Genomic DNA, 25823 nt, shown 5'->3' on the forward strand with positions numbered 1-25823 from the left:
TGCATCACCTCTTGAAAACATGAAATTTTAACTTGGTCCCCAAAACACGTAGGTGCCAGTTCGCTAGTCCCAGTGCAACGTAATAATCATTTTGAAGATAGTTTTGGAGTTGAGTATCTAAGTTAAGTTTCTAAGACGTGGCAGCTGGTGCAGGTTGGAAGACGGTGGAAAACGGGTTATTTCAGTCACTCCAATAGGCAAAACAAACCGAAATCTTCAACTGCAGCCATTTGAACTGTTCTGTACTTCGTAATTTTACAAAGGTGAACTTGTAATCCCTTGCAGCTGTAGCTCATCATTTAATAGCTGAGGCGGCAGCTGCCCTTCTTTGGCCCTGGCCCTCGGCCCCTCGCCGCTTCCCCGGGCGGGCAGCGCCGTCCCGGATCGCTCCGCTCCCGCCCCGCCCCGGGGCCCCCGTCCGCGGGGGTCAGGCGGGCAGAGGCCGGGCCCGCTGCAGCGCTCGCAGTTCCGCTTCCGGGGCACGGGGCGGTGGCGGGGCCGCTACCTCTTCCTGCCGCCGGAGCGGGTGAGGCTGGGGCCGTCGGAGGGGGCTGCCTCAGCGGGGTCCGAGCCCCGGGCTGCCTGAGCGGCTCCCGCTGCTGGCGAGGGTGGCGACCGTGTCTGGGGAGCGGCCAGCGGCACCTTCCGCCGGGACCGCAGGCGGCCTAGGGAGGCGATGGGGCCGGCGCGCTGGGGGGCTGGAGCGGGAGGGACGCGGGGGCTGCGCGGTCCCTAGCGCTTTCTTGAAGTTCCCTGAGGGCTGTTCCGAGCGGGGGGGGGGGCACGGGCACCGGTGTGAAACCGTCCGGGCGGCGAACGAAGCCGACCCGAACCCGGCGCGCCGCGGCCGTGGGGCACAAAGCGCGGTGGGTGTCGGCCCGGCCGGCGGGGCCTGGTGGTCCTGAGCGCCCCGGGCTGCCCCTCAGTGCTGGCGGAACCATCGCTGAAATCGTGCTTGTTCTTTCTGTGCCTTGTGCGTTAAGAGCGCTGAGGGGTCTTCTAGAATTTTATTTATTTGTTTATTTATTTTTACGAGAGCGAGGACACAGCAGGCGTCCAGAGTCGTGGATGGTGTCCAGCCCGTCTCGGTAAACCATGGCGTATCAGCTGTACAGGAACACCACTCTGGGGAACAGTCTGCAGGAGAGTCTGGATGAGCTCATACAGGTACTTGTGGGGGATAAACTCATAAAATGAGAGGTTACTTATTAAATCGGTCTTGTGGTTGCTGTATCAGGGTACTCACAGACACCGTGTGGGAAACTTACTGACTGAAATCAACAGCAATTGGTTTCTTTGCGTCTGGGAAGTCTTTTCCTCAATATTCTAGATAAAAGAAAATGTTTTATGTAAGTAGCAAAATTCCCTGTTGCATGGCCCACTAAACGAACAGTCAGATTAATCTGGAACACTGTAATCGATTTGCAGGTCTTCTGGTTGCTTCTGAAGAGTATGTGTCAGACGAAATCTTTGTGTAGCACAAGAAGATCATGGTGGCGTGTTGTTTCTTTTCTCAGAGCTAGAATATGAAAAAGGAAGTACAGACAGGAACAATACTTGTGTAAACATTTCTTCTAGAGATCTGTCTGCTCCATGTTAGCTTTATTCTGAAGTTTTAAATTTGTATTGTATTTTTGAGTTTACTTTGAAACAACTGAAACTTTTTTTCTTTTATACTGTAGTCCCAGCAAATCACGCCTCAGCTGGCCCTTCAGGTGCTTCTTCAGTTTGATAAAGCTATAAATTTGGCACTGGCACAACGAGTCAGGAACAGAGTTAATTTCAGGGTAAGATAACTATATAAAAGCTTTTAATGAGGTCCAGTAACTAACCATTGATGCAGTGTTGTTATGAGCTGTGTGCTCTAAGCAAAACCTTTTGAAGGTCCATTTTGACTCTCAAATAATGACTGTTAATTGTATATTCTGCATACAATTGGAAGGCTTGTTATCTTTTTTATTCTGCCAGAGATCTTTTGAAAGAATGCACGGATTAGAAACATATTTGGTGAATGGATGAAAACAGTGAAAGAGGGAAATGCTGATGGGTAGCATTGCCATTCTGAGTGTCTTGCAAGATGGGGAGGGGGGTGTCTTTTGCTTAGTTGCATCCAAAACAAATTTGATGAGGCTAAATTCTCAGCCACATCTACAACATGAAGAGAGGCTAGAGACTTGTAGATCTACCCTTACACAAGTCACTGGATCATTTTGTAGCTATTTTATGTAGGTATAGTAGAAAAATATGTGTAGGTTTTTTGCCCAGCCAGTCATCCTAATGTCAGATAGCCAGCAAATTGTTAAAAGTCAACTTGATTGTAATTTTGAGACTAAAAAAAAAGTTGTCCTGTTAACTTATGTCCTAGTTCTTCCTCTGCAGTCTATGCAGAATGCATTAATGAAGTGAGCACTTGAGATTTTAGATTTTTAAGTGATATAAATATATTAAAAACAACATCACTTATTTTTTTCTGCCACCGTTAACTTTCTTTGTATGTAACATGGTATAGAAAACTGTTTGGAATGTGTTCAGTGGATAAATTTTAAAAAAAAAGGGACTTGGAGCTCAAGTTCAGTAGTATTAGTTTAAAATATGTGAAGATAAAGGCCAAAAGATTTACATAGCATCATTCTCAGTAATGTATCAAACACAAGGGTAGCCTTCTTTGTCACATAGGTCAGTTTTGTAATGATTTTTTTTTATCTAAACTCTTAAGTAATTTCAACAGTTGTACAATTCACATCTTTTTATGATCACTGCTGTAACTGATTTTTCTTATGGTGTGTTTTAAGAAACCTTCTGATATTATTCCTTTATACACATGACAAAAGTTACCAAAACTTCCTAGTATACATGTGAAGCTTCCCCTTGGATCAACCATGTCACTGCCTGGGCTTGAAAATTTCCACCACTGGAGGGCATTTAAACTACAGTTTTCCTCAGAACTGTTGGCTGCCAAGTTTGTATGTGCTCAGGTTCACTGTTGGCTTTATGTCAAACTTAGTTCTAGCAGGTATATAGTTCAGTAGATAGTAAACATCATATTTTCTGTTACTTTTGGGATGCCTCCTACAGAAAATCTCTTTTCTTTTAATAGGGGTCTCTGAATACATACAGGTTCTGTGACAACGTATGGACATTTGTACTGAATGATGTTGAATTTAGGGAGGTAACTGAACTTGTGAAAGTGGATAAAGTGAAAATCGTAGCATGTGATGGAAAAAGTAAGTATGGAATATGATGTAAATAAGCTGAGACACAAGACTTGATAGTTTATGGAAAGCTGTGACCAAATGTCTTATTAAAGCTGGATTGATTGTATTATTCAGACAGAAGTAGGGCTCTGCATTCTCTTTTATGTATGATGAGAAATTAAACAAAAGCAAGCTGTTTCCCAACTCATAAGCACCAAAATAGGGACATGTTAGAGACTGTTGTGCACCCATCATTGGGAACCACATACTACTACAACACTTAGTATGTTGAAAGTAATCTTAATTGAATTTCTGTGTGGTGATTTTTTTTTTAAATGTGAATCTGTGTTAGAACAGCACCCTGTTTTATTGAATTCTGGGAGTTCTTCATCAGCCTGAGCAAGCAATTGAGATAGCTGTCAAAGCAGTTTTTTGCTGGAGTTGATAGCAGGGGGACCCAGGTGCATGAAAACCTTATGCTGGCATTTGCAAATTTTAAGATTTATATCTTGCGCAAGAGGCCTACTGTATGTGTACTGTTTACAGGAGTTTATGCTGAATATATGCTTGACTTCATTGCTTAGAATCATAGAATCATAGAATTAGCCAGGTTGGAAGGGACCTCAGAGATCATCAAGTCTTCTGTTATTATTCCTTGAAATTCTTTACTGGAAAAACTCATTCCAGTGTCGTCGCAGACGACACCAAGCTGGGAGGAAGTGTGGACCAGCCAGAAGGCAGGAGGGCTCTGCAGAGGGACCTGGACAGGCTGGAGAGTTGGGCTGATCCCAACGGGATGAGGTTCAACACGGCCAAGAGCCGGGTCCTGCACTTTGGCCACAACAACCCCATGGGGAGCTCCAGGCTGGGCACAGAGTGGTTGGAGAGCAGCCAGACAGAAAGGGACCTGGGAGTCTGGATTGACAGGAAGCTGAACATGAGCCAGCAGTGTGCCCAGGTAGCCAAGAAGGCCAATGGCATCCTGGCCTGGATCAGGAACAGCGTGGCCAGCAGGTCCAAGGAAGTGATTCTGCCCCTGTACTCAGCCCTGGTGAGGCCACACCTCGAGTCCTGTGTCCAGTTCTGGGCCCCTCAGTTCAGGAAGGATATCGAGGTCCTGGAACAGGTCCAAAGGAGGGCAGCCAGGCTGGTGAAGGGACTCGAGCACAGATCCTATGAGGAGAGGCTGAGGGAGCTGGGGCTGTTCAGCCTGAAGAAGAGGAGGCTCAGGGGAGACCTCGTCGCTCTCTACAACTACCTGAAAGGAGGTTGGAGCCAGGTGGGAGTTGGTCTCTTTTCCCAGACAACTTTCAACAAGACAAGAGGACACAGTCTTAAGTTGTGCCAGGGGAGATTTAGGCTGGATATCAGAAAGAATTTTTTTACCGAGAGGGTGATCAGGCAATGGAATGGACTGCCCGGTGAGGTGGTGGATTCTCCATCCCTAGAGACATTTAAAAAGAGACTGGATGTGGCACTCAGAGCCATGGTCTAGCAACCGCACCGGTGGGTCAAGGGTTGGACTTGATGATCTCTGAGGTCCCTTCCAACCCAGCTAATTCTATGATTCTATGATTCTATGATTTAGTGACTTCTGTGGTTTGTAACTTCTAAAACCATCAATGTGGCAGAGTATCACTAAAGGTGTGTGAAGTGGTGCCATCTGTTTCATCCCTAAGGAGTGATGCTAGAAGGAAGAACTGAGAATGGAAAAAGCATTATTTAAATGTATCCTAGACCTCTGAAGCCTTCCTGGCTTCCTGACCCTGGCACGATTGTAGTGGTCACTTCAAGCTGTAGTCCTAAATTTTTTGGTCAACTTCTGGTATTAGCCAAGCATATGATCTTACTCTGTTGCTTATTATAGCTAGTAGAGGAAACGTTACTTTCCAAGTATTTATTTTTTTTACTTGTGATATCCAGAACTGGGTAACTGAAAGTTGCTGTTAATGTTACAGCCTCTTTTCCCCACAAGAAGTTGCCTTGCTAAAGGAATGTAGTAAACCAAATCCATATCCAAATTAGGTATTTTTTCCATAGCTCTAAGAACACAGAAGCAGTAATGGTAGTAGTACCAGAAATTGCACTGGTGTTGGTTGATGCTTCTTAGAAAAGTTCAGAACAGAGAATTGCTCTCAGTTGTTTTCTGAAGATCATGCTTATTCTTGCATCTATTTCAAAATGCAAAATCAACTATAGACCACACTCTATAGGAACTCAGGTTACTGGATGTGCAACCCCTTTCTCTTTAGTACATCATGTCATTTAGCCAGATTTGCTTGTGGCTGCCTGCAAAAAAGTGTTTGTGTTATCACTACAAGGTAGAGCAAAGCTTCTTGCATTTTAATGCCTTAATAGCCAAAGATGTGTGTGTGTGCAACTTTGAAGTTTTGTGCTGGCCCTTTTCACTGTTGTTAACTGGAGTTAGGATTGGATAAGTACAGAATATGTTCTCAAATGCTTGGGGGGAGGCTTTTGAGTTTGAGGAAAGGCTTACAAAGTGGTATTGGTTCTCTTTAATTTATACTCTGCTGTAGTGGGACAATGTATTACTCACTTTTTTTTTTTTTTTTCTTTCCTAGACACTGGTTCCAATACTGCAGAATGAATAGAACTGTGGTTTGTCTGCAATATTTTCTGTTAATATGCAGCACTTTCTGGAGAGAAGCACAGAAAGGGACTGTGTTCATACTTAATTCTTGTGATGCAGATGAGAGTTAATCTGTATGTACTAGAAAGTGTCATGGAATGACAGCAGAAGAAATAATCTGTAGCATTTCTTCAGTTCACCTTATAGGGCATGAATACAATGGGTTTTTTGTTTGATTTTTTGTTTGTTTGAGGTTTTTGGTTTTGTTTGTTTTTTACAACAGATACTGTTGCCTTTTTTCTTCAAAATAATTTCTGTAATAAACTTTTATTTAAGAACTTGTGAATGAGTGATCATTGGAAAACTTGAACATTGATAGTATGTTTTCCTAGTACTGCCTTAAGTGTGTTTAGAGTAAGGTTGTAAATTCAGAGGTCTCAGTTACAAGGTTCTGAATATGTCTGTACTGATAAGTAGTACAAGAATTGTACTGCACAAGAATTGTACATTAACTTGAAGTTATTGCACAGTTAATCAAAATGAAATGGTGAAACTGAGTCTTGCAAGATTGTCCCCCGTTCTCAACAGATGTTAGTACTGCTTGTTTTAATATTTGTCTGATTTTTTGTAGTTACATGGAATGCATTTAATTGAACACCTGGCCAGTAGGATTTCAGTGAAGGAATTATGAATTTTTAGATAGCAAGTGGGTAACCTTGTTCTTTTTAAAGATTTAAACTGTCCAATAAATAACTAAAATCAAGAAACCCTTAAAGTACTTTATTTACTAGGAATATCAATATAATATACTGACAGCTTGTTTGTCCGACTTAACAGCAGTGTGGCTATAGGAATGCTACCTGCCTCAGCAGTGTCAAAGACATTTTTTTTTTTTACAGTAGGCTACTTACACACCACTAGAAACTGGAATGTGTACAGAAGAAAAGTTGGGGGGTCACTGTTTTCAGATTAGTCTAAATCTTGGGGATATTGGTTGATGAGAAGCTTCTGAACTAGTGTAAGGGTTTTTTTTTTTGCTAGCAGTGTAATCTTAAAAGAAATGTACAAACTAATGCCTGTTGTACATGTTTTTAGTACATGTTTTTAGTACATGTTTTTAGTACATGTTTTTAGTACATGTTTTTAGTACATGTTTTTAGTACATGTTTTTAGTACATGTTTTTAGTACATGTTTTTAGTACATGTTTTTAGTACATGTTTTTAGTACATGTTTTTAGTACATGTTTTTAGTACATGTTTTTTAGTACATGTTTTAAAACATTGTACATGTTTTAAAAAAAAATTTTTAAAACAACTGGAGTGATTTGGGACAGGAAGCCATCTGTTCCTGGGCACAGTGATAATGAAGGGGCCATGTGCTCAGGAAATCTCTGTAACTTAGTCTGTGAAAGGCTAGAACGCATGGAGAAATGGGGAAAGGAATATTTTAGGTGAAACAGACAAGCAAATTATTAGGAACAAGTGGGCAGTCATAGCATATGCTTCTGTAATCTAAAGATTTCTTTCCTCAAGCCAGTCCGAGAAGGCCTTTCATACCAAACAGCAGGAGAGAAGTTACGAAATTACCAAATAAAAACTGAAGGGAAGAATAAGGGAGTTTTCTTGCTTGCTTCTCCATGATTTTCTTGCCATCTTCTATTTTTTGTGTTTAAATTTGTGCTAATTCCTTCTTGCTCATATGATTAATGTGCCTTGTGGTCTTGAAAGAATTGTTGAACTTAGACCTAAAAAGTGTTAACTGCATTTTTGTTATGCTAAGCTATTTTAATATCCAATGGAAGGCAAAACCATCTCACTTGCTACAGCATCAGCATGCTTGCTGCTATTTGGTTCTTCCTTGCATGTGTTATTTATGACTGATTAATTATTTGGTTTCTTGTTAATTTTCCTCAGAAAGGTCACAGTTGCTTCCACCTATAGGTAAAACAGAGAAAGTAAAAGATACTTTTGCGCCTTGACATTGAGCAGGAATTAACTAGAAGAAAATTGAGAGAAGGAAATAAACATCAATACAGAAGTGGCTGTGGGTGACTGCCTATGTTTAAATGTGGCTTCCATGGGAAAGGATCTTGTGAATTTCATAAGTGCACAAACCAGGATGTGAACTGAAGTAAGCTGTTTGAACAGTCAGGGGTGTCAATGCCTGACTAAATGTTATCAGAAAGACACAAACTAAAGGCAAGTACTGAGCAGGAAGACTGTGATGAAATCCCATAAGACAAGTTTAATCAGGGTCATTATGTACTGTTACACAATGACTGGGTACAATGAGGTAGATGAGAGTTAGTTATAACACAGATATCTGCTTTTAAAGATCTCAGCAGCTTATGAGGCATTATTCCAGTTAAGGTGTTAGGGACTTGGTTTTGCTATTCTGAACTCTAAAAATTTCTGGGGCAAAATAAAGAAAAATAGAGATGTTGTAAAAAGCCTTTTAATTTTAATAAGACTGTACTGGCCAGTATGGACTTTTCCTTCGCTGTAATCTAAAGGGTTATCTTAGTAAGGAAAATAGCTTTGCTTAAAGATAATTTTACTGTATAAATTAGTTGCTATGGCTTAGTAGATAGTAAGTTACAGATGTATTAATATTTAGTTTTCACATTGTTCTAAAGTAGTCTGCACCTTCTAAGGAAGTGGAAAATTATTCATTGAAAGTCCAGTTAATGTTTCATGGTTACTGCTGTTGCAGCCAGGACAACCTAACCTGCAAATACTGCAAATACTCTACTGATTTGCTTCTAGTTGAGAGATAATTACCTGTTTTTCTCTAAACATGTTTCAATAAATTAATCTTTTTATTACAGGGCAATTCAGAGATTACAATATAGAGTATAAAAGAAATGCAAAGCAATAAGGGAACAGACCCTCCTAACTAGAATTAAGAAGAGCTGTTCATAGACCCACTGTGTAAATATGTATTATGCCAGTTTCAGCTCATATTAAGTTGTTCTTATAAAGTGAAAACCTCCTGGAAATAAAATATAAATAAAAGTGAGGTGAGTTAAAATCTGTTACTAGATTTGAGAATTTCATCTTCCTCTGAGTGTCTTGAAAGGCCAACGGGAATTTGCAACATATTTCCTCCTTTGACAGCTGGTGGTTTGTTTAAAGTTCAGGCTGTTAATGATTGTGGACAGAAGTGACAAAGTTAACACTAATGTTTCTGATATTACAATGTCCATTTTTTACTGATGAAGTTCATCTGGGGTTCAACCTGTTTTTTTGGAGGTGATTCTATACTCCGATTTGCCAGTTACTTTGGGCTACAGCTTGTCCTACTCTTACTCAAAGATCATTTCTTTTTCAGTTTGGCAACTAACTTGGGCAAGTTACATCCTTCCTCTGTGCCCTGTTGCCAGTTTTCTAAGATGCTAGCTAGCCTATTGCTAAGATACTTTGAAATCTCTCTAATTCTCTCTCTCTAATCTTGTAATTGCAGTTTTTATTTTAAGGAAACAGTTTTATTTTTTATTATTTTTTTGTATCACTTCTCTGATGTGTCTGCACTCACAAATCTGACGTTTCTGCTATCTTTGGAAGAGGAAATGTAGTGAACATAGCTTTGTAATAATATTTTTGTCTTAATTCACCCTCTGATTTGGGAGTAGCCTTGCTTTTTCAGAAGTTGTGTCACTATGAGTGGTGATGACTTGAAAATAAATTTGCACAAGATACACCTTTGTTGTTGGAACCAGTAATCTCTGTGTGACACATTGTAACAGCACCAGCAGAAACTGAAAATTTTCTTTGACTCAAGAAAATTGGATGAACATTTCCATGTCTGAGTCTCTTGATTCAAATAAAATGAAACATCTCTAAGATTCAAACTCAGCTTAGGCAGTAGTGGTTGAATGCAGTCCTCTGTGCTGGGAGACTTCTGTACTTACAGAGTCACCAGAGAAGTTTTTGTTTGCTCTCAGAGAATATACCACACTTGGAGATATTTGTATTTAATGTTGAATTTGCTGCTAAAACCATTTTTTAAATTTTTCTATATTAGTGTTAGCATAAAGGCTTTAATATCTGTTGCACCAAACGTTAATTTACACAAACTGGGAAGTTTCCCACTGGGACCAGCAAGACTATTGCTTTAATTCCTTTTTTTTGAATAAACAAATGCCCAATGATATGTTGGGGTTTTATGTTTGAGAGCTTTTTCTTGCCAGTAGTTGTGAGTTTTGCCTGTAGTGTTTGCTGTGAAATGACCATTGCATTTTAAAAATTAGTATTTTAATCCAAGTTAATTTAAAATTGTCTACCTAAATCGCAATGACACATATTTTCAAATCAGTTATTTCATCTTCTCATCCTATTTAAATCAGTGTTTTAAAGATCTTTGGGATCACAGTCATAATTTCATCTAAATGTAGCCTGGCGTTGCTTCAGATGCTCTTTGTGTAATGCTAATTTTCCACTGGAGAAATCTTGGTGGATTTATGTATAAAGGTGTGTTAATTGACAAAAAGGTTACTTGAAGATATTTTTGTTAGTACAAAGACAAGGAAATCAATCCCTCAGTATTACAGGTAATGAAAAGCTGTAGGGTCCATGGAAAGCAGCTGGATTTAATGTGAGAAAGTGGGAAAAATACATGTGGGTAAAATACAAAAGTTCCCAAATCTTTCAGCTTTTAGAAATTTAAGAAAACAAGTTGGATGATAATTTTGTTCATCTGAAAGTCCAGATACAATACTGGACATACCAATTACATTACTGAGAGCACTCCTCACAAAAATCTCTTTTCCAGGGGAGGGACAGAAAAAGTAAGATGTTTAATCACCATTAAATACATAAACATTCCTCTCCCTGTGTTTACAGATGGAGAAGCAGGGTGTGGAGAGGTTAACTGGTTTAGTGGCTCTGCCTAGGACTACAGGATACAGAATGCCAAGTGCCATCTGTTTTACTATATTTGATTTTATTGACAGACGTACTTTTTTTGGCTAATGGCTATTGACAAAAAATGAACTTTAAAGTCATACACAAGCAGGTGCCAGGTGTTAGGCTGAGCAGTGCCAGGTGCAGGTGGCCTGCTTTGTGGAAAAGCCCAATTAGTTACGCTTTCAGATTTGCTGGAATAAGCAGACATTATCTTCTGTCCCTGGGACTGGGCCCTTCATGTTGGTTTTTGTTTTGTTTTGTTTCAGAAATTGTAAGAAATGAAGTGAACCAGACATCACAGAATTCATACTGCAGGAAAGCTGCCCGGGGTGCCGTGCTGGAGGCCGCGCTCCTAACGGCATCTCTGAGGAGAAGCCGGGAATGGGAGAGAGAAGCGCAGGAGAAGCGCAGCGGAGGGGAGGAGGCAGGGCCGAGGGGAAGCCGAGACCTCCCGCCTTTCCACGCCGGCCATTTCGCTCCGGCCCTCGGCCCAGCCCTTCCGAACCAAGTTCGGTACCTCACACGCCCGGCGGCTCTGACCGCCCGCAGCACTTTCCCGCCAAGCTCAGTCTCTTTCTCCTTCTCCTCAGCCGCCGCGAGGCGCCCGCCCGCCCGTCCCGCGGAGAGCTCTCCTCCGCCAGCGCGGAGAATGCGCCGGCGCCCGTTTCGCCGCAGACACGGCTCTCCAGCCCCTCCCGCCGTCTCCGAGGCGCCGCGTCTGGACTCGCCTACGGAAGAAAGCAGGTGCTGGCGAGGGACCCCGCAGCTTCCCCTCAGAGTCCCCGGCCGTAGAGGGCCCTGTGGCGCAGGTGCTCCTCGAGACACTGGATGGCGGCATCGTCCACCAAGGGGTCAAACTTGTTGGCCAAGAGGTGGTGCTGCTGGAGCAGCCAGGGCACGTCGCCCACCCCGTAGATGCAGACCGCCCGCTGGTGCTGGCCGGTGCAGGGTGGGTAGGGCGCACCCTTGCTGGTGTCACCCTCCATGTACTGCCACTTGACCACGCGGGGCAAGGCGATCATGTCCGAGAGATGGAACTTGTCATTCTGGGGCATGGCGCCCGGCACGCCAGGCATGCGGTTGAGGGTGGCCCAGACGTGCTCGTCGGGGCTGTAGGTGTCCTTGGCCCACTCAAGGAACTGCTGCACCGTGGGGTTCTCAAAGATGTGCTGCACAAAGGCCCGTGAGACCACGATGTACGCGTTGCCTGTGAACATGGGAGAGTTGTGGGGTGGTGGCAGTTTCTCTGTGGCTGTCCGTGAGATAGACTCCCCCACTTCGTGATGGTAGTGCCAGCGCTCCCGTTTGATGGCTGAGGGCTTCTCTGACTCCATACTGTTCTGGCCCTGTAGGAGCTTCAGGGCACGGACAATATCAGCATTGGTCTTGATGGGGAAATCAGTGCCACAGGTGTTGAGGATGTAGCGCCATGGCACAGGGCTCTGCAACAGGTCCTGCATGCAGTTGAGGTCAGCTTGCAGTCGGGACCAGGAGGCATAGACCACTTTTTCCAGGCGGCTGGCCACAAAGACATTGGGGAAGCAGGCCACAATGGCCCTCACAGCCTCCTGGAAGGTAGACGGGGACTTGTTGTCGATGTGGACACAGTAGACGTTCTGTGGGGTGTAGATGGACCGCAGGAGACGCTCGAACATCTCAATTTTGTTGTGGATGACCATGGAGTAGGCAATGGGGAACTCTGCCTCTTCCTGGCTCAGTGGGAACTCGATGAACCTCCGGGTCTCCTTGAAGTTGCTGCAGTCCTTCGTCATGTTCAGGTAGTCGGTAGGTGTCAGGGAAACCCTCTTCTTCCCAACCTCCAGGTTGCTGAGCTGGGCCTCCTGGATGGCTTTTTCATCCCCATGGACAATCCCTGAGCAGTTGATCCTTCTGCTGGGGGAGAGCTCCAGCACTTGATAGAGGAGCTGGCGGCAGCGGGGTTGGGCGGCAGCATCCAGGTGGGTGTCAGGGCAGGGCCGCGTGGCGCTGCGCAGGGCCAGGGCAGCGGCCAGCAGCAGGGAGCCGAGCAGCAACGCGCACCACCGCCGCCTCCCCGACGTGGGGCTCCTCTCACACAGCCGCATGGTGCTGCTGCTCCACCACGTGCACCCGAGCCCCAGCCCACAGCTGACCGGCTTCCACCAGGCTTGGTCTTGGCTGTCAGATGGACTTGATGGAGGTTGCTGGAGCTGGTGCTGTGCTGGGAGTAACCTGGCAGCCCCGGTGCCTGCTTCCTGGGTAGTGGTGTAATAGTGGCAGGGCGAGCTCAGCATAACTGCAGGTGATTAATGGGTGAGTAAAGGAAGTCTCCTCCCTCCCTGTGATATGACTGGGTTTGGTTTTGTCAGCCCTGGAGGTGGTGGTGTATCTTGCATGTCTGATTAAAAAAAAATATTTTATCTTACCTGTCCAGTGTGTAACACAAGGAAAGTTCCTGTAGTATGTAACCCCATATAATACACTTTAAAAAAAAATAGTTTATTAGATGGCTTTGGGATCTAACCTTTTCTGGTGTTCTGATCATTTCAACATAGAGGCTAAGGAAGTGACAGCAATAGCTCTGTAGTCCAGAAGCCCAGCTGCAGAAAGTTTTTTGCTGGCCTGGAGCATTTTGAACTTTAGTGAAGGATTATTGCAAAAGATGCTGAACAACTGGTCAAAGTGGAATCTCTGCTTCTCCAGTGGAAGCAGAGAGTGAAGACAGAGGCCATGGTTTATGAACAATTTGCCACAAAGTGACCACTTAAACGATGAGAGAGTATTGGTGGAGAATATTGGTCAGGACCTCCTGGCTAAGGATTACATTACACAAAAAGAGGAACAACTACTAGGAACTAAAATGTGCCCTCTACTCTGAGTAAGTAATGTCTCCTTGCTTTTGCAGTCATCCTGAACCACTTTGTGGTTTGAACCAAACATGATATTTGGTACCAAGTTTGTAAAAACAAGGTCCAGTTTCAACAGTTTCAGTGATGAGTCAAAATTTCTAAGGGGGAGGGTTTCTAACATAAAAATAAACAGTACCTTTTTTTTTGTTCTTCAGATGTATCAGTGAACCAAACCCACAGGAAACCTGCAGCTGGACTGAGGACAGTTGGTTTAAGTGTTGTTCTGTGCAGGTTTTAGAAGCCAGCAGCAGTTACTTCTGCAGTTTCACAACTGAGCATACTTGTTGCGTTATTAATTTTGTTCAGTTCAGTAAATAGTTGTCTTAGACATCCATGGTTCAGATATTCTAATGGGCATTATGAATGGTAATGATGATATACATACAGCATTTCTTATATATGCAGCTGTCACGTTGCCTGTGGCAAGTACCAAAATGAATGTGCCTGGAAGAAACATGGGGGGAAAAAGGCTTGTGTATGTAAACAATATACTAGATGGGCCAGCTGCTTTCTCAGTACAAGGAAGTAACTAAACCCATTTATATATGCACTAAAATTTGTTTCTAAGCTATGTTCAGCTTGCCCTACAGAGCTTGTTCACCTGGACAATGTCAAAGCATCTGAGGAAAGGTGTTTTCTGAGAAACTCTCATTGTAGGACAATAATAATCCTCTAGGTGCATCTTCTGCACTTCCAAGCAGGTCTTCCCCTCCAGGTCACCTCTGCTGGACTGTATCCTTGCAGTACTGTATGGAGGAATGTCAAGATTTGTATTCTTGGGATTTTCCTTTTCTGAAGCAGTGTCTTTATATTGATCCTCTATGCTGATTTCAATACTCAGAAATCCTCTTTCATACGGGCACTGCTTGTGGAGTTGGAAAACAAGTGCATGTGTTACGTATGGTATAGCATTGTAAAGCAGTTGTTTCTACTTTGAGGTTTTAGCTGCTCTATATGTGTCGAGCTGTGTAATAGTGTGGTGGAGGAAACTGCAAATTCCCAGTCCCACAGGAAATGCTGAAAATATGGTGATTTCACATGGGAGCTCTTAAATGGGCTGCAGTTATTTCCAGTTGTGTGTGTTATTGAGTAATTTTTCAAAAATTATCGTGATGGGATTTTGAAATGACCCCCAGGGAAGTGGTCACAGCACGAAACCTGTCTGAGTTCAAGAAACATTTGGTTGACACTCTCAGGCACATGGTGTGATTCTTGGGGTGCCCTACACAGGGACAGGAGTTGGACTTGATGATCCTGATGCATCCCTTCCAACTCAGCAGATTTTGCGATTCTATGAAATACAATGGTGTTTTTCTCAAAGGTGTTTTTCAGGAGCTTGAAAAGAAACTAACTCTTTAATCACATTTTTTACCATCCATAATTCTTTGTTGAGAGTCAACAACTATGAAGTCTAACCTGAGCCTTGAAAAAAGTGTTTTTAGTGTTTGCAGCTGTACTTTCAAATCCAACAGTGTATTCAGTCTCTGAAAAGTGCCAAAAGCTAAAAGAATACCCCAACCCACCTAACACCTCAGAACAGTGTGTGAAATGACAGCAGATTGCTGCTGTATTTTAATTTATGTTGCCCAGTGGCAGAAGTCATATGCATGGACAGAGAGAGAGTAGATTGTAGGACTAATACACTGCTTTAAAATGCTGTCATACACATTGATGGATATCAGCCACATAGAAAATTATTTTTGGAAAAGTTATCTTTGTTGATAACTTTATCTGACAGTAAATGTTTTTTCAAGGAAAGCCCAATACTGAGTAAGAAAATAAATTACTTTGGATTAATTTGTCAGTGTTCTGTAAATACAGTCACAGATTCATCAACATGAAACTTCTTTGGAAGAAGTTTGTTGCTTATTATTATAATTTTGATCTTGTTTAGTGCAAGAAACTTGAGACTTCTGGAGACTTCTGTGGCTAGCAGTGCGGACATAGGGCCACACATCATCTCTGTGGTACATAGCTCCTTATGTGTAGGCTTTTATCTCAAGTTAAAAAAAGTTCAGCAAACCCAAGTAGTCTGAAGTGCTTGAAGTGGAGGCTGAAGTGAAGCCTGTACTGACTGAAATATCTTAAAACCAGTTAATATTTATATTCTTATGTGTAACTGTAACTTCCAAAAGACACACTGTGGGCTCGCATAACTGCCTGTGACTTTGTATAACGATCCTGAATGTCTCAGTGAATACTAAAATTCTCTCTTTCAAACTGAGTGTAAAATAACTGTCCTACCACAAGGATACTAGAGTCAAGCACTGTCTACAGGGTAAGCAGCAGGCACTTCATTACTTACATAAATAGATTGATAGCTTGGAGATAGGACAGTAGTTTGCAGCATAAGAGAGAGATGATTGATCATGTTTAGATCATCTTGCAGAACACTATCTGTGAGATATTACATAATGAGGATTCTTGTGGCATGCTGCCTTTTTGCAGAAATGTACAACAGGCCATAACTTAATAAAGTGGTGAGGGAATGGCATAGAGATGCCAAATGGTGGTGTATTGGAAATGGTGAGGGAATGGCATAGGGAGGAGTTTGGGTGTCTGGCAGTGATGGCTGTGGCTTAAGTATCACTGTTCTGTGGTAAAACAGACTTGTGTTTCTATTAATTTCCAGAATTCTCCTGTTCATACCAAAGAATGAATAGTTCTTAATCAGTGTGAAGATTCTCAGCTAAAACAATTTTGGGAAGTCTAGGGTACCACATCTCTCTTGTGCCTTTTTAGTACTGGCTTTCCTGATAATAGGCCAGATCAAGTCAGAAGTTCCTGCTTTTTTAGCTTTCCTGTTAAGGAATAAAAGGAATCATCACAAGGTGACCTGTTATTAATTGCCTAACTGTGTAATTTTTAGGTTGTGGTTCATGTAAATGCATTGAAGAGCAGAGAAGAAACATTCTGCTTGCTTCTTCAAAGGGAAAAAAGGTTACTTTGTGATTGTTTGCTGGTGGTGTCACGCCTGGTGAAGCACGTGCTAGAAATTTAGATTGTCATGGCAAGGCAAACAGTCTCAGTGGGTTCACCTGTGCACAGTTAGGAATAGGGTTTTCCCTGGGAAAGCAGCATTAACAAAGTGGGACAAACAGAACTCACTTGGAATAATCAGCCTGATGTGGTGGCTACCACTATCTGTAAGAAAATTATTTATATATATATAAATATATATGCATGCATGTACTGTCAGCTTCTTTATAATTTCAAGAAATACATAGAAGCAGTAAGTTTTGTTAATCTAATCAAATAGATATCTGAGACCAGGCTTATACCTGCTACAAAAAAAATAAACTTATGTGTTATATTCCATTGCTTGGGTGAGCTGAAAATTTTGGTTTTAGTTTCTTGATCTCAAGTGGTTTGATAATTGTTTGTGTTTGGTAGGTTTTTTGTTTGCTTGCTTGGTTTATTTATTTATTTTTTAAAGTTAGAATCTGAGCAGTCTGTTACTGGTCAGTCTGTAGGCATTTTTAAGAACTCCACCTCTGAGCTATAATGCCATTTTTAAGTTCTCTGGGCATTGTTGTCTTTCTTATTCTGTGATTTTTTTGCCTTTTCTACCATCTCAGTTTTCAGAAGAGAAAGAGAGCCTTTTTCCTGCTGATGCATTTGGAGGCATAGCACGCATTATGGTGTGGTCTGTCATTTAACCCTTGTCTCTTATAGTGCTGTGGTTTTTATGTGTCATCGAGATAGTGGAGAGTTAAACACAACAAAGTACATGAGGCCTAATTGTAATCAGAAAGCAATGGATTTTCTTTCACAAACTGGTCCACTGTGAGTCCTGTCTGCAGACTACAGTCTTTCAGGATAAACCTGCTCCAGTGTGGGTCTTCCACAGGCAGCAGTTTCTACCAGAAACTTTCCTGTGCAGGCTTCTCTGCACCTGCTGCAGCTTCCTTCAGGGCACACACATCCAGCACCACCTGCTTCAATGGCCTTGATGTCTCCAAGGTTGTTTCCCACGCTTTCTCCACTCCACCAGCTACTCAACAGCTCTCTTCCCTCTCTCTTTTTTTTTTTTTTTTTTAACCTTTTCTGAAATGTGTTTTTACAAAGGCACTGCCAGCTTCACTGCTTGGCTCAGCTTCTTCTGTCAGTCATGGGGCAGCTTCTAGTAGCTGCAGTACTCAGTAGATTAACCTTTGTAAATTCCTTCTCTTAAGAGCAGGAGCAGAGAGTGTTCAAAGGTGACTTGGAAAAGGTTGTATGTGATTTTGTTTTTCCTTGCTTTTGTCTTTCCCTTCATCTTGTCACCCTCATCTAGCTACGTATTTGCATAAAGAGGCTGATGGCTCTAGTCTTCTTGTGTCCCCTAGTGTATTTTACCATTATAAGATGATTTATGTTATAGCTACCATGTCAAAGATGTGTGTGAATATCCAGGTTTACAGATAACAAGTAACCTAAAACCATGGAGAATCAGCTTGCTGGTTTTTTTACAATGTTATTATGGATTGGTTATGTGAGAAATACCTACTGGCCAGAGGCCTGTAAAATTATTTTGCAGGTTCACATCTAAAAATACTTTGTGCTAGCTCTGATCTTAAAATTAATAGCTATGCAATAAAGTATTAAATGAAGTCAGTGATTCTCTCACTTGTACTCAAGTAAAATTGTTGCTAAATATACTCTATACATAATTTGCTGTTAGATACACACCTTGTGCTAAAATACAGTATTCTGAAGAGGTAAATTCTGCTTTTTTCATGTATGTTCACATAGGGAATTTTGCTTATTTATGTCAAGTAGAAATGCATATTTTCCAAAAGATCTTTTCTTGAGATATGTTGATTAAAGAAATGAATAATTCCCTTGAACTGTGCTGACAAGAAATTAGATTTATATCTTACTGGCTCCTCAGACCTTTTTTTTTCTGATTGTTCTGGTATTGTGATATTTATCTAAAAATCATAGAATCACATATGATTTATATGTTTAAGATTTTTCAACAATTTTACAACTATAAACATTTGGAAATGTTATTCAAACCTTCCCAATGTGTATCTTCAGAGATCTTTTTGTGGCAGTCTTCGGTAGATCTTACTTTCCCATAGGATTGAACAAGGAAGTCTTGAGATTTCAGAATAAATATAACAAGCCGTATGTATTATGTTACACTTTATCTGTAAAATTTTGATGTGATTAATATGGTTTTATGCAGGTTTTGCTTTTTGAAATTGAAAACTATGTGATTACAAACTTTATCTTTGGTTTTGTTTCAGTTTAATTGCAACTGTAATATGTGGCTCAGTCCCGTAGTCCATAAGGGTTGAATTGTATCTTTGCAAGCTGCTAACACTGCATCCACATAATTATATATTTTTTAGCATGTTTAGCAGTCACTGTTCTGTAACTGAACACTGCTTGATGTTAATCACCTCACAGTTGCAGGCTTATTGATCTGATGTTCTGTCTCAGTGGAAATCTTACTGGAGTGGAGAAGTCTTTCTGCTTTTGTCCAAGGGAAAATAGCTGGACTGTATGGAGCAGCAGTATGACTTTGAAGAAAAGCAGAGAGTCGGAACTGACATGTAGTCAGCAGGATGTTAGTTATTATTATCTGATGTTTTACACAAAAGCTGAACTCTGCTAAAAGCCAGAATGAGTTTCCTAAATCATATATTGTAGAGTACTGCAAAATAGTAGGGTAAAGCGTTACTCACCTTATGCAGGTTGATGAAGAGGCAGGCAAATGAATGGGTCAACATTGGTAAAGGTGTTTTAAAAAAAAATTCCTTTAAACCACTCAAAACTGACACTGTTTCTGCCTGTGGTGTCCAACACTGGAAATGTGACTGTCCTGAGAAAAGAACCTATTTTACTTGAAGGATGTAACACAAAGGAAACACAGTGATACTGGGGCTAATAAATACATTAGCTCATGCTTCATTGTTTCTGGAAAAGGATTGTTTCATAAAGCATGGCAAATAAAAACAAAACAGCAAACAGAACTCTTTTAGTTAGATGATAGAAGAGTTCATGGAACTAGGAATAAAGAACAAAAAAAAAAATTGTTTTTGTACATGTCTGACAATGGATAACCCATGATAAGTAACCTATGGAAGATTTCTTAACAGATTAAGGACTTTCTCAGATAGAAGAGTTACTGAGAGTTTTATGCTTTTAAGATTTTTTGTGCAGATAGTAACTTTTGTTTCTTACCTTACTGGTAGTTTTTTTAAGTTGTATTCTGAACAGAGGTGTTTTTCTTCTGTGGTAGAACTGCATTAATTTATCAATGTTCTGTGCAGTTTTCTTTAGTCATGAATGCAGAGTCTGCCATCATGCTATGTATATACAGAGTGAAGTCTAATAGACAGATTCTGTCCAGAGCTTCTCTGTGTAATGTGGTAAGTTTTTTTTCATGTGAGTATAGCAGCCCAGAAACACACCTGAATGTGTTTAGAGCAACAGTTCATCTGATTGCCTTTGAGTACCCCATGGCTGGATAAGAATACTTTGGGCAGGGAGTTTTTCCAGCTCTTTTTCCAGCTCAGGTGACAGCACCTCTGAGAAGGGTTCAGGTTGGAGAAGTTTGTGGACAGTTTGAGGAGTGTCTCCCAAGGGTGGAAGACACATTGGAGCACGGGAGGATTGAGAGGAGTCCTTCCCATGAGGGAAAGGGAGCAGTAGAGATAATATGTGATGAATTGACTGTGACCCCCATGCACCCGCACCACTGGCGCAGAGGAAGTAGAGAAAATCGCAAATACAGTTAAGCCTAAAAGAAGGAGGGGGTGGGAGGAAGGTATTTTTAAGATTTTATTTCATATTAGCCTGATTTTTTTTTTTCTCAAAGTCAAGTCTGGTTTGCCTGTGGTGGTAATTGATGAGTGATCTCCCTATCCTTATTTTGCCCCATCAGCCTTTTATTATATTTACTCTCCCCAGTCCGGCTGAAGAGGGGAGTAATAGGGTGGCTGTGGTGGGCACCTGGCACCCAGTCAACATCAACCCCTCACAAACAGTGAAAATAAATCTGAACTGAGGTACATGAACTTCAGAACTCTTTTTAATTCAAGGCAGGTGGAGAGGGAAGAGGAGGAACAGAGAAGGTGGTTTGCATTTTACTTGAAAAGGGATAATTTTAGTAGTTTACACCTGAACCTCTTAGCTCTAGTGTGCTCAGTCATTAGCTAAAAAATGTAGTGTCTTCACTTTGCTCCTTGGAATAGACCAAATAGCTGAATGAGAGAAAATTTCAGTGGTTAGCCATGTGTGCTGTATTTTAGGTGTCTCTATTACCATGTAATGCCCGCAATGAACAGTATTTCCAGGTCATTTCACCCACCTATTTAAAACAATTGTGCTGTTGTCATGAGCAGCAATTTATCACTTTACCTCAGGACTGTGTCACAGCAACTGAAAGTTATAGAGCCAATGTCTTTAGGGTAATGGAATAAGAATATATATTCTAACAGGTATTTGCATCTCTAGTTATTAGGCAGCTTGCAGAAGAGTGAGGTAGCACTATAGAATATTTTCAGTTAAAAAGTAACATGGGTTAACTGAGCTAGCTTATAAGACTGATTTCTTAACATGCAAAATTTCATCTTAGTTGTGACTGTTTCAGAGAAGAGCTTCTGGAATTGCCACTAAAACCATGCTCTCCCCTTCCTTCATCAAGATTCCCAAGATACTGTAAAAAAGCTCAAGCTAGAAAGAGTTTGCCATATCTAAGCACAGAAAAGGTGAGAATGTTTGAAAAAAGGGTGTCTGACTGATTATAGAGCAATTGGGCAATAAGACTGGGTTCTACCAAGATGGTAAGTTTGAACTGCTCCCACCCCCAGTTGGACTTGGGAAAATACAACAAGAAAAAAATGACCACACTTTGTAAGCGCATATTTTAGCAAACAATAGATTACATACGGACACAATGTGTTCTTTAAAAGTACAAATGTTCCTTTATTTCAGGAAGGTTATGGTTCATGATCTTCTAGAAACTATTTGAAAATAATACTGCAAGAAGGCATACAGTGTTCTGCATTTCAAAGGGAGAGATCCTATCACTGGTGTACAAATACTGACCAATGCTGTGGAATGATGCCCTCTGCCATGCCTCTGCAGGATGGAATTGCTAAAAATGCTGATGGCATTGTCCATCTGCTGCTGACAGGGTATCAGCCATTATTGCTAAAGTTAATGGAAAAGAGGAAATCAAGGGTATCAGGAGTCTATAGTTGGGTGGTTTGTTGCTAGGATTTTTTAAAGTATATCTTTATAATTTTTCTTACAAGGGTCTTTGTGTAATCGAAACCCTAAGTCTGACTAGAGACACCCTCATGGCTTTACTGCTTAGGCATATTTTTACTTACTAGCATGAATATTTAGCACTTAGCAGATTACTGGATCAGTAAATGTTATGTATGTGGTTGTGTTCATTTGAATTAAAAATACACATCACAGACTAAATTATCTTTGCCAAAGAGGAAAAACTGTCTTTCACATAGAGGAGAATGTGAACTACATTCTTTGTATGTAGTTTTGCCATTCCTTCAGCGTCTTCTGCCTAGTGCATATTGAAAATACAGCTGACTCTGAACAGGAACTGAGATGACAAGGGTTTTTATCAGTCAGTGCAAGCCAACTCTTGCTTTTTGAAGTACAGAAAGAGACCTTATGTAGTGTTAAATTCTTTCCAAAGTTTGAGGTAAAAATGCAGCAAAACCACACAAAAGGTTTGGAAAAGGTTTTATGTGCCTGAGCGAAAAAATTATAGGTAGATGATGATGTGTGTTTCTAGTCCTTAAGGAATTACACGTTTTTATGTATTCTCAGCTCAAATTGGTAGAGAACAATAGGTGAAAGTGATACACTTCCTCCTCTGTTGTTGCTGTCTCTGTATTCCTTACGGAGTTGTAAATGCGGAGGGTGTGTGAGGGAAGAAGCCACAGAAGATGGCTGAGCTTGTGTGGAGTTTCACAGCTGAGCATGTTATGGACACTTGAGAACCCTGTGTCCTTTCACAGAGGAGACAGTGCTCAATCTCTAGGCAATCAGTAATCTGGAAAACTTGGCACCAGTTACTGCAGAAAAAAACCACGAAAGATTATGGGCAATATGCAACAAACAATTGAGGTTTTGAGAAAGGAATGAATGTTCCTTGACTTGCAGAGAGTTTGCATTACTCTTCCAGTTCTGTAGACTTGTCCAGCTTCCTCTTCATACAGTTTCTGTGGATGATGTAGACTTCATCAGTGCTTGCCTGCTTTTTTTTTTTGTTTTTTGTTACTGAAACACATGCATAGTAGTGATTGCATTGTAGTGCATTAGAGTCATCTCTCTGAAGAGTTGTAAAGCAATAAGAAACATTCCATCAGGTATTTTTTCTGACGTGCTGTCTGTGTCCCCTCCTTCTGCCTCTGCTCTTTTGAGGAAAGCTTCATCACTAAAATTTTACCACTTGATTTGACAACAGTTTTATGTGCAAGCTAGGCTAGAGAAAAGTCTTCTATTCTCTAAACTTTTTGCTTTAGGAGCAGTGCTAACTTGTTTAATCAAGCAAAGCCACTTCTTTATGAAATGGGAATCTTTAGTCATGACTGAAGTAATGAATCAGAGAAAAGCCCTGAAATAGCTTGTTACATACATGCCTTCATATGTACTTTATATACAAGAGGGTTGCAGCTGAACAAAGGCTAAAAAACATTGTGACTATGCAAAGTAGTGGAGGAAAAGAAAAGTTACATGTCGCTTCCAGTTGTGTTTGGAGCTTTCATTAGTGATTAATTTGGGATTATCTGTATGCAGCCATTTTTCTATTTGCTGCTAATTTTTCACATGTGTTTAAAATTGTAGATGTGGTCAAAAAGTTACACATATAGGTACAAATATCTGCAGAGAGTCCCACTTTGCAACTGTTTATTTTGCATCAGTAGTACCACCTGAATAAAGCTGAGGGGAGGACACAAATCTTAAATAATAATTTTTGTTTTCAGATTCCCCAATGAAGTACACTCGATGCATGTCGTATTTGTTAACAAGCTATTTCAGTGTATTTCTGAGTCATCTTAGCTTCAGGATCCATGAAACACTGGAAGAGTTCCAGTGCTGGTGGGTATCTCTGCAGCCCTCAACACCAAATTAATGGGCTAAATAGTGGGACTAAATTAGACAAAGACCCATTCAAAGTACTTGTAGCATATCCAGTTTACTAGGTATGTCACCAAGAGCTTCTGTCTGCCAGCTGAATTAGGGTATCTGGAAAATCCAGTATGTATTCCAGGATCTGTCTCTAATACTGTTTCACTGTTGACTCATATTTCTAACTAAACTGAAGTTAATTTACAACTCAGGTAACTGGCTTTGTTTCCTTGACTTGCCCTGTTCTTCAATTGTAGGTGAAGAGTTCAACTGTAGTTGAAAATCATCTATTGTTTCCAGCAGATGATTAAAAATAATGTGTGAGACATTCTGCCAGTTGCTAATTCTGAACTTCAATTAAATAATTTATATGTGTACATATAAATATACTTAACATAAAATATCTTGCCTCTTTTGAGCAGTGTCAGGTGTGATAGTTGATAGCATTAAACTCTTACGGTGAAAAAGCTACATGTGTCTTCTTGGTTACTATGAATTTTATCAAGTTATTCCCTGTGTTCCTTTGTCATCTGTAAGTGGTCTCCAATATGCTCACAAGTAACATCAATTAAAAAAGTATGATGAGAGAGAATTTTCATTCTTTGTCAACAAATCTTGTTCTGTCTCTCAATAAGTATTTGAGCAAGACTCTCCCACTAACACTGAACTTACGTGTAGCACAGGGCCTGTTAACTTTCGTGTTCTCTGTGTGTATCATAGAATATTCTCCCTCAGCAAGCTATGACTTTGTTTTCTGTATGCACACAGTGCTGTCTGTCCAAATCTCTACCCTACTGTGACCCAGGACTCTAGCTTACTTTTAATGTGGAGTAATATTTGAGTTTATTAATTAGTCCTACAGGAAAAAAAAAAGGAAAAGGAAGTTATTTTATTCAAGGGGAAAAATAATCCCTGACTAAAACTGTCACCAAGACCAGTACTGCTTGTTAGAAAGGAAGAACTTTGTGTCAAAACTCTTGTCAAACATTACAGGTTCTGGGTGGATTTATTTGCTTTGTGCAGCACTGTTTCCAAATCAAATTGTAATCTGCCTGTCTTTTAAAGTGAAAAACTATTATTGCCTGTATATGTCTGTATAATACAGGTGTATTTTCTCTTGCAGATTTTCAGTTCCTTCTATGAAATTAGTAGACAAAGTTAATGCAGAATCATAAATTACTACAGAACAAGTTTTGTTTTCAAAATATGCGAATACAGTGTTCTTGGGCAAGCACCTGGTTAGTCATGCAAGAATAACAAAATGTCTTTCTAAAGAATGCCATGGCTTTTAGTATAGCACTTATCTGGATGAAATAAGCCCACTCTCCTGTAAGCTGAAGAAAGGCTAAACCTGCTTGGTCTTTGTTCTCTTGTCTATGCTAGCAGTGCATATGATGACTGTAATGATGGCAGCTGTAGCAGAAAGGAATCAAGATTTCAACTTGATGAAGATAACAGCAGCTGCAGACGGTCTTCTTCATCTGTTCACTTTTCTTTATCAGATTATTTCAGTGACCTAGAAGTCAGAATTACATAAACCTCATTTTGGGGGGAGGGAAGGGGTGATAGGCTGTTTTTTCTCTGCATTCCACATGCTTCCTTTCACAAATTTTTAACTGAACTCCAGAAAGGAGTACACTGGAAATGCTTTCTTTCATATGAGTTCATCAACTCAGGCCTTAGAAAAATCCACCTTTCAAAGTTATTAGAATAACTGAAATCACGTTTTTCACACACATTATACCTTCCTTCAGTTCTTTTCATCTTTTCTTATATTTAGTGGTGCTTGTTATGAGAATATAGAAATATTTTGTATTAAAAAGGAGAAAGTGCATGTGGGAGATATAAGGGAAGCTTTTAAGTTGCCTTTTCTGATGTCTATTAAGATAGCAGTTACAAGTCCATATTTATGGCCAATAATACCCAAGCGTACACATAAAACTGGGTTAAAGTCTGAACTTCTAGTGGTCTAAATAGTCTAGAAGTTTTATGTTTTTCAGCAAAGCAAAAATGCTTTTGAGATTTTGTAGCTATGCTGTCTGACTTTGCTCTATCCTAACTGATGACTAATTTTTGATCGTTCCATCCTTCAATTGGGTATCCTACAGATTTCACGGAATGTTCATCTGGAATCTAATATTTTGAGAC

General features: G+C 40.7%; 2 protein-coding genes across 5 annotated transcripts; one reads left to right on the top strand and one right to left on the bottom strand.

Annotated features, from left to right (window-relative positions):
* Window positions 1-437: 437 nt before the first annotated feature.
* Window positions 438-6122, top strand: GTF2A2 (general transcription factor IIA subunit 2). 2 transcript variants are annotated; one of them, XM_071754930.1, is made up of 5 exons: window positions 438-526; window positions 1037-1167; window positions 1683-1787; window positions 3098-3224; window positions 5777-6122. In XM_071754930.1, the coding sequence occupies exons 2-5, from the start codon at window positions 1096-1098 to the stop codon at window positions 5800-5802; spliced, it is 330 nt and encodes a 109-aa protein (XP_071611031.1). In that variant the 5' UTR covers window positions 438-526; window positions 1037-1095; the 3' UTR covers window positions 5803-6122. The 2 variants fall into 2 exon arrangements, with proteins under 2 accessions (XP_071611031.1, XP_071611032.1); XM_071754931.1 differs by having other exon boundaries at window positions 517-681.
* Window positions 6123-7382: 1260 nt separating this feature from the next.
* Window positions 7383-20020, bottom strand: GCNT3 (glucosaminyl (N-acetyl) transferase 3, mucin type). Of its 3 annotated transcripts, none has more exons than XR_011728069.1 (3): window positions 19752-20020; window positions 19253-19389; window positions 7383-7719 (listed from the first exon to the last, which is right to left on the bottom strand). XR_011728069.1 is itself a non-coding variant. In XM_071754932.1 (3 exons), the coding sequence occupies exon 3, from the start codon at window positions 12960-12962 to the stop codon at window positions 11463-11465; it is 1500 nt and encodes a 499-aa protein (XP_071611033.1). In that variant the 5' UTR covers window positions 12963-13066; window positions 19253-19389; window positions 19752-19949; the 3' UTR covers window positions 10710-11462. The 3 variants fall into 3 exon arrangements, 2 of the variants coding, with proteins under 2 accessions (XP_071611033.1, XP_071611034.1); XM_071754932.1 differs by lacking the exon at window positions 7383-7719 and adding an exon at window positions 10710-13066 and having other exon boundaries at window positions 19752-19949; XM_071754933.1 differs by lacking the exons at window positions 7383-7719; window positions 19253-19389; window positions 19752-20020 and adding exons at window positions 10710-13066; window positions 18579-18604.
* Window positions 20021-25823: the final 5803 nt, after the last annotated feature.

Source organism: Heliangelus exortis, chromosome 11 (assembly GCF_036169615.1).
Source record: "Heliangelus exortis chromosome 11, bHelExo1.hap1, whole genome shotgun sequence".
Lineage (NCBI taxonomy): Eukaryota > Metazoa > Chordata > Aves > Apodiformes > Trochilidae > Heliangelus > Heliangelus exortis.

Coding starts and splice junctions, on each gene's coding strand:
- GCNT3 (XM_071754932.1), bottom strand. CDS start 12,962: ATGCTGAGCTCGCCCTGCCACTATTACACCACTACCCAGGAAGCAGGC.
- GTF2A2 (XM_071754930.1), top strand. CDS start 1,096: ATGGCGTATCAGCTGTACAGGAACACCACTCTGGGGAACAGTCTGCAG. Junction 1,788..3,097: donor GGAACAGAGTTAATTTCAGG/GTAAGATAACTA, acceptor TTCTTTTAATAG/GGGTCTCTGAATACATACAG. Junction 3,225..5,776: donor CGTAGCATGTGATGGAAAAA/GTAAGTATGGAA, acceptor TTTCTTTCCTAG/ACACTGGTTCCAATACTGCA.